Consider the following 12620-nt stretch of genomic DNA (forward strand, 5'->3'; position numbering starts at 1 on the left):
GCCACCTTTCTTTGCAAGGACACTCAAAAGCCTGCCATCCATGGATTCTGTCAGTGTTTTGATCTGTTCACCATCAACATTGCGTGCAGCAGCAACCACAGCCTCCCAGACACTGTTCAGAGAGGTGTACTGTTTTCCCTCCTTGTAAATCTCACATTTGATGATGGACCACAGGTTCTCAATGGGGTTCAGATCAGGTGAACAAGGAGGCCATGTCATTAGATTTCCTTCTTTTATACCCTTTCTTGCCAGTCACGCTGTGGAGTACTTGGACGCGTGTGATGGAGCATTGTCCTGCATGAAAATCATGTTTTTCTTGAAGGATGCAGACTTCTTCCTGTACCACTGCTTGAAGAAGGTGTCTTCCAGGAACTGGCAGTAGGACTGGGAGTTGAGCTTGACTCCATCCTCAACCCGAAAAGGCCCCACAAGCTCATCTTTGATGATACCAGCCCAAACCAGTACTCCACCTCCACCTTGCTGGCGTCTGAGTCGGACTGGAGCTCTCTGCCCTTTACCAATCCAGCCACGGGCCCATCCATCTGGCCCATCAAGACTCACTCTCATTTCATCAGTCCATAAAACCTTAGAAAAATCAGTCTTGAGATATTTCTTGGCCCAGTCTTGACGTTTCAGCTTGTGTGTCTTGTTCAGTGGTGGTCGTCTTTCAGCCTTTCTTACCTTGGCCATGTCTCTGAGTATTGCACACCTTGTGCTTTTGGGCACTCCAGTGATGTTGCAGCTCTGAAATATGGCCAAACTGGTGGCAAGTGGCATCGTGGCAGCTGCACGCTTGACTTTTCTCAGTTCATGGGCAGTTATTTTGCGCCTTGGTTTTTCCACACGCTTCTTGCGACCCTGTTGACTATTTTGAATGAAACGCTTGATTGTTCGATGATCACGCTTCAGAAGCTTTGCAATTTTAAGAGTGCTGCATCCCTCTGCAAGATATCTCACTATTTTTGACTTTTCTCAGCCTGTCAAGTCCTTCTTTTGACCCATTTTGCCAAAGGAAAGGAAGTTGCCTAATAATTATGCACATCTGATATAGGGTGTTGATGTCATTAGACCACACCCCTTCTCATTACAGAGATGCACATCACCTAATATGCTTAATTGGTAGTAGGCTTTCGAGCCTATACAGCTTGGAGTAAGACAACATGCATAAAGAGGATGATGTGGTCAAAATACTCATTTGCCTAATAATTCTGCACTCCCTGTATAAGGAGTAATTAGCCATGGGCTGGGAGAGTGGAACCCCAAGAGGTAAGTATCTAGAAGACCCCCAGCAATCAGGAGAGCAAAGGTAAGTTACCTGGTCGTCCCATAGGCTAACATGGGGACTTAAACGGAATATATTTGCAAAAATAGGACCAGGCCAGGGGAACCGAATTGTGGATTCTGGATGAAGAGGACCTGCAAAAGAAGGAGACAGAGTCCAGTCCACGCAGGACTGTCCAGGTGAGGCAGGAGGCAATGCCCACCCTTTTGTGAGTGAAGATCCAGGTAGACGGTGGTGGGTGAAATCAAGCTGCGGAGTCCAGAAGTTGCAGAGGAGTCCCTGAAGTCACCTAGGAGCTGTCCTTCACTGGTCGCAGGATTGCAGACGTGTCAGTGGTCAGGAGGACCACCAACAAGCAAAAGCAATTGGAGTTGTTGGAGATGTGCAGAGTTGAAGAGCACCAGCAAGGTCCTGGGGACCCCACCCTTGGAGGGGAGTCCAGGCTGACACACAGAAGACAGGAGAGCCAGCAGAAGCAATCGGAGACCCCACAAGCAACCCACTGGCAGCAGACACAGTAAGTCACAGTGAGGCCCAGGCAGCACACCGGAAGAGGAGTCCCACGTCACTGGAACAGCAGAGGAGACTGTCCTTGCAGACGTAGAGTGCTAGGGACTACTTGGAGACTGAAGATCCCTTGGAGTCAACAAGCCCTGGTTGCTGCAACAGTCGTGGTACAAAGGAGTTCTGTCTTTGGAGGAACATGCAAGGACTCACTGTCCCCCAAGTTGGATAGAGAGGACCCCTGAGAACCACCACCTGTGTTGAAGAAGCTTTGCAGGTCCAGAGGGCAGCAGATCCCAGCAGCCGGAAGTCGCTGCCTTAGGTGCCTGCAAATGCAGGGGAGTGACTCCTTCACTCCAAGGGAGATTCCTTCTTGCTTCTTTGGAGCAGCTGAAGTCTTGCAGACCACAGATGATGCACAGCAGTGGAAATGTTGCAAGTTGCTGACAGGAGCCACAGAAACAATGTTGCAATGAGAGGTTGCCTTTGTGTTGCAGTCTAGTTTGGTTCCTGTGAACTCCAGCAGTGGTCCCAGTGGCCAGGAGCAGAAGAGGTTGTTGCAGAGGAGTCCTGGTGGGGTCATGCATGCCAAATCTGGGGTCCCATCCACCAGGGATATCCTAAATAGCCCAAAAAGAGGCTTGGTCACTCACTGACGTCATCTGCCTAACCTGATCAGTCAGATGCTCACAGGGGACTCTGCACATCTTATTTTCAAGATGGCAGAATCAAGCGGCCAACTGGAGGAGCTCTGGGCATCACCCCTGGGGCAGTGATTAACAGGGACAATGGTCACTCCCCTTTCCTTTGTGCAGTTCCGCACCAGACCTGGGACCAGGGGGTCCCTGGACTGGTGCAAACCAGATTAAGCAAGGAGGGCTCTAAATGTGCCCTTCAAAGCAAATCAGTGGCGTGCGGAGGCTACCCCGCCCCAGCCCAGCAAAGGAGAGGAGGTGGCACCCCTCTCCCACAGGAAATTTTTTGTTCTGCCTTCCTCTGTTTGAGCCTGTCAAGCGGGAGAAAGGCAGAATCGTGTCTGAGGGGCTGCAGCAGCGTTGGCTGCTCGCAGACCCTGGAAAACCGATAGAAGCAATCTAGGGGCCCTCTAAGGAGCCCTCAGAGTGCATGGATTCATGCCACCAATACCGGCATCGGTATTGGGGTAGGATTGACATGTTTGACACCAAACATGCCTAGGTTCAGAGTTACCATTATGTAGCTGACCTATGGCCAGTACATAGCTAAAATGACTTCCCCGCACTTACGAAGTTCAGGGAATTAGAACTGGAGTTGGTAGGGGCACCTCTGCTCCTGCAGGGGTGCCCACGCACACAGGGACCTGCAACCCGCCCTTTGGGCTGGAAGGGCTTAACATAGGGGTGACTTACAGTGGCTTGGTGTAGTGACCAGCAGTGAAAGGGCTCATGCACCTTTTCACGCAGGATGAAAATGGTAGGCCTGCAGACAGTTTGAATTGACTCCCATGGGTGTCATAATACATGCTGCAGCCCATGGGGGCCCCCTGTTGTACCAATGTCCTTGGTACCTAAGTACCATATACTAAGGACTTACAGGGGTACACCAGTATGCTATTTGTGGGGTGTAAAGAGTACCAAGATAACCAACGTTGGATGAGAGCACACAATCACTGGGGTCCTGGTTAGCAGGATGCCAGTGAAAACAGTCTAAGCAGACTGACAACAGAGATGGCCATGCCAGAAATAGGGACTTTCCTAGAATGTGCTTCCTAAATAAAGAATCGCCGTCAAAGGGCATATCCAGGATTTTGGTTTGCACTTCTGGGCGGGACGACGTAGTCTTAACCCAACCTTGGTGTCAAAGTACAGCCGATCCTACCAACTGCCGGAAGCCTAGGGATGCAAAACACATTGGACAGTCAATTTCAGATGCCACTTTTTCACTCTCCTATAAATTGGGAGTGGCTTTAGATTTATTATCATCATCTGGTAGGAAATCCAGGTATGTGGCGATGTCAGACTACGTCTGGTGCTTTGCCTTTCTTATCTATTCTAGGAAGAACAACAGTGAAGGTCGCTGGTCTCGTCATGATCTTTACTCCTTTCTCCCATATATAGCCTACAATTGGTATTGCTCCAACTGTCTTTCTAGACCAAGCCTTGAAATCGTAGAGAAAAGAGTCAGTCTTTTTAGTAGTGATGGGCAATTGGAATCGCTTGGCCGCTCTCTCCATTAGCATGTAAAAACCACCAATATCTCACGGTGGAGTATTCACAAGTTGTGGCACTAGAGGAGAAGGGTGAGGAATAAGATAATCATCCCATTCACTGGTGATAGTGCGATTGTCTGTTATCTCACATTCCTCCCCTTCTCCATCATCGTCAACATCATGGTCAGATGAAGAAGGATTTTCTTGAGGATGCTTTGCAATACAGGACTGCAAAGTAATTCTTGGAGTAGGTGATGGAAGTAGATGTTCTGGCGATCTACTTGCCGGCACAGCTGACTGTTGCGCTTCAGCTGGTGCTGGGAAAACACAGGTAATATATAGTCTGCAAGCATACTTTGCAGTTCTTACAAAAGAGCAGCTGAAACCTGGACCATGCCTGGTGGAGGAGGAGGCGCATAATTATGGTATTGCTTTGCATACTGATGGCTTTGTTAAACAGGCTCACAATGATCTAGTTCTTCTTTATCCTGATAATCAACATGTAATTCAGATGGGACTGTAAGCCGTACCAAACATCTCCTTATCGTCGGAGTCCTGAACATCTAATAAATGGCTGGGTATAAGTGGGACACTTCAGCATGCAATGCGAATTCAGGAAGAAAACCTTGAGGTGATAAAACAGTCACTGACAGGGTCTTAGACAGTAGTGTCAACTACATGGAAAACAATAAGGTGGTTGGTCTCTAAGTTTCACCAATGAAGAGGAGGATTTTTCTAACATCTGCATTGTCAAAGGAGGCACTGATGACTATGTGGCCAATGGTGTTGGCACTGTCTTGGTCGACGCAATTGATTTCACAGATGGTCTGGTGGTGGTCGTCAACGAGGTACTCTTTGTCGATGCAGATACCGTCATCGACGATAGATATGATGGTAAAATAGTTGGGCTTCTCATCACTGCCATTGGCGATGGTTTTGATGTCTTTGGCGGCGTCGACAATAATTTAGCCGTGATTTCGATTTCAACAGAAGGGTTGTAGATGGAGTTGGGGGCTCAGATTTAGAGTCTGAAGGGGCCCTTTTTTGTTTTTCCTCATCAGAGCAGCTCTCTGCAGACCAATTGTGGGTCTTTTTCAAGTTTTTTTTTTTACTGTAATGAAGGGAATCATGGCAAGACCTTTCCCTCTTTCAGGAAGTCTGTGAGGAGATGGAACAGTCACTACTTTCTTCCTCAAACTATGGCATTCTTGGTTTTAGGTTTCTGTAGCCACAATACAAGCCTTCGCTCAGGGAGACTACCTCACACACAATGTGCATTGAAATTCTGAGGGAAAATGCCTCTGTTGGGAGTGTTCTAAGGGTGATGTCGCTGACTGGTCATTGGTCAACTCTGGTCTATTTAATAAGGGGGGAAGGAAAAAAAAAAAAAAAAAGGGGACATTGGCTATTAAGCTGAACTTTGCCTTCCCTTTACAGTCTATTATACGGATATATACTACTTACTATGGTAATGTGGGGAATGATTCAAACATGTGAATCTATGAAAGATACCCCAATACTGGAGAATAAGAGGATACAAATAAAAATTGACACATCAAGACTTTGGAGAAGAAAGGAAGTTGGGAAACTGAACAAATCTTAGCAAAGGTTGATGGGTCAACAAGAGTTTTTTTTTTTTTTTTTTCTTAGTAGAACTCATATGATTGATGATTTGAAGCTGAGCCTATAGTTGAAGAAAAAAGTCAAGCAGGACAAAACGCAAGAGCCAGGGTTTTGTCAATCAGATGGTGCAGAAAAGATTACCCGTTTTTAAAATGGGGATCAGTTCTATGGAGGATGTGGTCTGCAAGGTCAATAGTTTAGGGTCATTAGTTCGAAATACAGGATAGAAGTAGGGTTTGGTCTGAGAGGAGTATAATTAAGCTAGCCAAGACAACACCAAATTCAGAAGAGAAGTAAAATCCAAAGTCTGACGCAGAGAGACAAGAGAGCCAAGGCAGAGATTAGGGGAGTAATGTGGAGGATGTTAAGTAACAGATGTATGTCTGACCTAACAAGTGTAACATATTTAAGATCCTCTTATCATGAAATACCGGCTATAAAAGAATACCTCTTCTTTGATGATTTTCTCTTTTGTCCCGACAGAATGCTCTTCACAAGCTTCATGTTCCATTTTCAGATCTAATCCTCAACCTGTGTACACCAAAAGTGAGGAAAACCAATTTGGTTCAATAAAAATAAAGGTGTTGTTGATGCACTACAATGAAATTGCTGTACAATTCATAATATCAGCTGTATAAAGCCTTCTTTGGTTGGACATTTCATTCAGACTACTAACACTCGCTGTGTAGAAAGAACTTCAAGCCAGACTCCTTAATCTGAACAACAGAACAATCTATTTGCTAAAGGAGTAGTATGACACCTGTGTGCCTTCAATAACTTACCCAGTGGTGGAATCAATGTGCAAGCATCTAAAGACACAACAAAAATACTGCTCGCCAATGTATATCTTATCCAACACTGGAGGAAAAAAAAAAAAAATCTCTGAACTTATTTTCTTCCGTTATGTACAAAGGGTTCAATATCCACTACAGTTAAAGGGAATACTAATAGCAATAATGTAATGTAATGTGAGGTAAGGTGGATTTGTAAAGCTCTGCTCGTTGCCAGTGAGGGTATCAAGGTGCTGAACAATATACAATGACGCAACTGAGCTCTAGGTTCTTTAACTCTAGTCATAGTATTTCTGCAGAGTGGTTAGTAACATCTGACAAATATCTGAATAAACCCCTTAATACTATCACAGCCGTGACTTTTAACAGGTCTTGATTACTTTGTCAATTTCCTGGTTAGTGTCCATTGGAAGCAACACACCAGTATTTTCAGTCTGTTTTGTTTGTTTCCCCCTTTATTCAGAGTTTTTTCTTTTCATATTTTATCTGTAAGAGCAAACTGGCTACATGAAGAGGGCACAAAATCAAAAAGATAATATACTGCTCATGTCTAAATACATTTCAACATTACCTTCTATGCCTGTACAAAAAATATTTTATTTTGTTTTATGGAAAAAAAAAAAAAAAAAGGTGGTGGAAAAGGAAAGAAGCTGAGAAATAAAGGTTTTAGCTCTAGAGAAGAATACTTTGGGGATCAGGAGGGTTGCCAGTCCTGGCCGTCCATGATGGTGGCGGTCATTCCGATAGCTACGTAGTTCAGCCCCATAATCCGAAATCTGGGCTTCACAGAAGTTTCTCTATGCCACCTAAATTCCACAAAGCAACAGCTATCTGGTGCGGTGGGCGTCACTGTAGCCGGGCAGCCAACAGAGCTAAGGTAAGGCCCAACTCCTGTAGCAGGCTCAACTGGTGCCAGGCCTTGAATGAGTGCAATAATGAGGCAGTGGTGAAGGTGTGAGGGGTGAACCGGCCTGAGCATCTGCCTCCGAGAGTCGTGTTCCACCTCCCAGCACCTGGAGATGATGAATTGCGGGGAGACCTTTGAGTCAGATGTGTGGAGGAAGAACCAAACTACAGCTTTCCCGCCATCTGCACCTGCAGTAGGGGAGGAGGAGAGAGGAGAGTTGACAAGTCCTGTAGGCTTGGGTAGGATTGCCAGGCCTCATACTGGAGGCACACCCCAGTGGACCTGAAGATCTTGACATCTGGGGCAGCGCTATGGGAGTCTCTACCTTGGGTAATATAGGCCTCAAGAAACAGAGGTTGCGTGCCATGCAATGGGCCGCAGGAGACAAATTCCATTGCGAAGCAGCTGTTGGAGGTGGGGGAGGGCTGTAATTTCCTCCTTCCTCTGGCGTTTCTCTCCCCATTGTGTTACATTCATCTTCTCTCCCCTCTGCACTGATAGTTTAATTCTCCTTGCATCATTTACTGAGTTCATCACTGGGAAGGGCCATTCATACGCTCCTGCCCAAACAGGTGCCAGACAAACGCATGATGTTTCTCCTGTGGTCAACTTTATGAGCATATAACTCAACCACTCACCGTGCTTCCCACTGAGCATGCCACAGAAAATCTGCATGCATTGCCTTGCCACAAAGAAGATGGCAGGGCGTCCGCTCAGGTTTACTTACTCACATCTGCTAACAGCCTTGATGGATTAAAAAAAAAAACAATCCTTAAAGTACCTAGTACAATCATTAAAGTGACCTCTGAGTCATCCAAAGTATTTATTTTTTTCCCGGATTACAAATTCAGCATCCAACAACCTCTCCGATCCTATGCGGCAGTGATGCAAAGACTATGTGCCATGCATGTAAAATATATGTTCCTGTTTCCCGCCAGACTGAAAGTAATAAACCCAGGGAAATTGATCTTCAATGCACTACAGAGTGCCTGGCTATGGGATGGACGAGACGTGCACCACGCTCTATAGTCAGGAGAACTCTGCCCCTCGTGAATAAGGAACTACACAAAGTTCAACAGACCTTAAACTATGGTACTGGAGAAGGTGGAACCAAACCCACCAGGCAAGCCAAGATAAACATGAAACATCAGCAGTAAAAGAAGAATCGACTGATGGCACAGACACCTAATAGTGCCCTACCTGTATCACAACCTGCAAAGTTGACCACGCCACCCTTGAACTTTGCAAGATGTCACAAAGCTGAAGGGCATATTGGGGCGAATGTTTGCTTCTCATATATTTTGTTTCTGAACTAAACAAAATATTCCATAATGTATACATTTGTTCCAGGTATACTTGATTCTGTATTTATATGTATAGTTTTGAGGTTCAAGTAGCTTAAGCAGGGGTCCCCAGCTTCCAGTAATGATGCAGTGTGGGCCCAGAGAAGCCAAGACATTAAGAACCATTGCCTTAGGTAAGTAGATTGCCCATAGCAAGTAGGCAATCATGTACTGATTATTATTATGTTCAGTTATCTATTTTAACTGTTTATTTTTTCCCAAACACAGGACAGAATTAGAAAATTTGAAGACCATTGCTCTATTACAATAACACATCATATATGAAAACTTGACATCTTAGAACCCTTGCACACATTCCCCTTCCACAAGGCCCCATTTAAATGTATAATATTTTCTAAAAATTAGCTCCTGCTAAAGAAAAATCTGTAACAAAAATTCAGGGCCAATATCATTCAGTCAGATGAAGACACAGGTCACAAGACAAAGCAGCACACTTTTATATGTGAATAATTGAGGTTTATCTTTTCAGAAAATGTGTGTAAAGTCATAGGGGATTACTTCTAAGGAGATGGGCAGCCAGGAAGACTGAACACCAAAAGTATGCACGAAGGAAGGACCTAAAAGAAAAATAATAAAGACAAAACATCGTGGGCTAGTGTAAGGATTCTGAATTTGTCCTTTCGGAGCAATACATTGAGATGGCCAAGATCCAAAATATGATGAAGACCTCAGTCTTTTTCCAGACCAAGAACGTAGCAGGCATTACATCCAGTTCCTACTTATGATGCTGGAATCCTCTCTATGGCCCCTTTAGCCAAAAGGGCATGAGCCTCCTGCTGTAAGACTGACAGATGGTCAGCAATCGTAAGGGTGGTAGAAGATGCAGTGAGGTAGAAAGACCTGGGAGGGTGTAGTTACCCTGGATAGTTTGGAGGACTCACTTGTCTGAAGTGATGACCTGCCACCCTTTGAGGAAATGTCAGATCCTCCCTCGGACAGGGTGGCTGTGTGCCACCAAGGACACACTAAAGCAGTTTTGTGGCTGAAAATACTGGAGCAGCAGGGTACAGAGCTGCAAGTTGTCTTTGTTGTTCTGAGTGTTCTCAGAACTGTGGTTTCCGCCACAAAAGAGCTGAAGGCCTTGCTTGGCTGGTTCGGGGGTGATGAGTTGGCAAACTCAAACGAAACCACAGAGAGACCAAAACTGTTGGTGGAAATGTCTGGTGGGAGCAGAAAGACCCCAGGAACGTGCTATGGTTCTACTCTTCTTAAACTAACTCATGGTTGAATATACTTTTTCATGAAAGAGGTGGGAGCCATCAAATGGCATGTCAGGAATGGACACCCCACCAAGAAGCCCATAGAAGTCATCCAGAAATGCATAAGTGCCCATTACTCAGCCCAAGCAGGTCGGTCATGTTCTGGCCAGAAGGTATTACAAATTTTACTGCACCGTGACCCTACTGAATAGCTTTAGTAGGTGATGCCCGAACATCAGCCAAACAGCTGGAAAAACGTAGGCCACTATGTCCCAAAAGGCATGGGAATTGTAGCCAAGAAGACAGTTTGTGTTTACTGACCTTAGAGCAAGGCTTGCAGAGGAGAAAATTCAGTTGTCAAATATCACTATCCTCTTTGACTTACTATCAGGCACAGTGAGCCTTACATACGGCTCCGCTCATTACTTCTGGAGCAGAGCTGCACGAAACCACCTACCAGCATGTGGGAGTACTGCTTTAAAATTTCCGGATCCAGTCTGACTCTTAGGGATATTCACTAGGTGAGGAACCTGACATTACAAGTATCCATCAGAAGTAGGACTTTATAAGCATCAGCATTCTTTCTTCCCCACCCAATGTGGTTTAGAAAAAAAAAATGCCAGATTTTAGGTACAATATACCAGCTATGTTCATCATAAGGTACTAGTATAAAACCTGTATATTTATGTCAAAGTATCAAATGCTGCACCTGACCATTAAACGCCTAATTTTTCATGATGCTATTTCGTACAACTTCTTGACAGAGGGAATGTTACTATTTATTTCATATTTAGTTGATTACAGGTATCTCCAAACTTCTGCTTTTTGGAACCGCCAACCCTCCTATTTTAAATTTATACATTAAAATTAAAAAAAAAATGTTTTAAAAAACCCTCTTACATCCCTTTACACCTACCCGAGCCTGAACCCTGAGCAACCTTTTACCCGTACCCACCCCAGTAGCAAAAAAAAAAAAGTGTATATATATATATATATATATATATATACACACACACACCTTGTTATCTTCCCTTTACCTCTAACCACCCATGAATGCTAAAGAGCCCCCCCTTCTTTTACCTCTGCCCACTCAACCCTCAATACCCCATTTCTTTACCCTAAGCCCTCCCTTTTTTAAGTGACATAAAAATTGTCATTTACAAAAAATAAAAACCTGCGTTGTAAAGGCCTGCATTGCAAAACGCTTAAAAAAAAAAAAATGACCTCGTAATTATCTGAGGTGTAATGTGCATCGCAGTAATCACCACTTTCTAAACATTACATACCTTATAGCCAATATTGGATATATTTAAGCTAGCTGGTTTGACAGAGGATTGAGTTGAGGCAAGCTCTAAATGTTGCATGAAGCCAGATTGTTTTCCCCTACTTAACCACATGTTACTGCACTAGGCCAGCTGTAGCTGGTACTGTACCCTACCACTACTAGTCAAAATTGAATTAATCCTATCTAACACCCCACCTTGACAAGTGTAAACCACTTTTAATTGGAAATCTAACCAAAGAAGTTCTCAAACATTTTCAGGGACAGTTTCATACACATCAGATACACTCTTAGGATTTTTGGCTAGAAGAGTCAGGACCAAAGTTGCAACTAGCTTGCAGTAACCACCAAACCAGGCCAATGAGAAACAAAGAACACATAATCTTCAATGTCCGAGGAACACAAACTGCAAAACTTTGAAGAAGTAAGCAATAGCCACCACTGACCCTGCAGTAAAAAAAAAAAAAAAAAAAACACAACAGGACACCAGGCCATCATGACTGCTGTGAACAAGAAAATCTAGTCCCATGAGTAAAAGGCGCTCAACTTCTGAAAGTGCTACGAGACAGTATAAATGTGATTTTGAAATGCTGGTAGCATACATAACATTAGGAATCAACTTCTAACTCACAAACCTTTTAGAGCTGTTCAGCCTTGCTAAAAAGTGTAGTAATGGTTCCTACTGGACACTAACTGCCTGAGACGCTATGTACCATACAGGGTTCCTGGCAGATGGCAACACAGATAGGGTAGAATTAAAAAGTGGAGCCAAATATGGGATAAGGCAGGGAGCTAACAGCTAAACAAGAAGCAGATCATAAACAGATATGAAATCTGTAGAAGAAACTAAAATACCACCCACAAATTTTCCATAATGTCATTTCATGTTTCAGAAAAGAAAAAAAAAAACATTGAAAAACATCCTTTCACATGCCGGTTTGTGGTTTGGAATTTAATAAGGAACTCCACTGATAGCAATCCATCTAGAGAAACAAGTCACGCATTCGAAGGTCATTGCTAGTTGAACACCTAGAGTCAATGTATGTACCGAGATGTAAATACAGTGCAGCACCTATGTGCTCTTCAGTCTAGACATCAGCCTCACAACTGTTGTAGTATCCCGGTTTGGTGGAACGGTGTGGCTTGCACCTGGCAAGATGTCAGATTGCCTCGAAGATCTGCTATGCAATCAGTCACTAAATAATTATACTGCAGCAATTTAACTTAGAAAAGTGCAGAGAAACTATACCCAAAACAGAGAAAATTATTTGGCATGATAACACTGGTGAAGCTGCTTCAGGTTTTACTGGGCTTCGACATCCTACAGCAGTGTTAACTTGTGGTCCGAGGATCCCTGGTGGTCTGCAAATTCTACTCAGGTGTCCGAGTGTTACAAAATTAAATAAAATTAATAACACACAGAAATAGAAGTAACTGAATATTTTCTGTATTGGATTGTGATTTAAACAAAATATTTAAA

General features: G+C 44.1%; 1 protein-coding gene across 1 annotated transcript in view; it reads right to left on the reverse strand.

Annotated features, from left to right (window-relative positions):
* NUDT5 (nudix hydrolase 5) overlaps positions 1-12620 on the reverse strand; it is a 180456-nt gene that overhangs the window by 139867 nt on the left and 27969 nt on the right. Inside the window, exon 2 of the mRNA XM_069228666.1 lies at positions 6046-6128. Coding sequence (XP_069084767.1) covers positions 6046-6108 — 63 coding nt within the window. The 5' untranslated portion in view covers positions 6109-6128. The remainder of the gene's footprint in view (positions 1-6045; positions 6129-12620) is intronic.

Source organism: Pleurodeles waltl, chromosome 4_1 (assembly GCF_031143425.1).
Source record: "Pleurodeles waltl isolate 20211129_DDA chromosome 4_1, aPleWal1.hap1.20221129, whole genome shotgun sequence".
Taxonomy (NCBI): Eukaryota; Metazoa; Chordata; class Amphibia; order Caudata; family Salamandridae; genus Pleurodeles; species Pleurodeles waltl.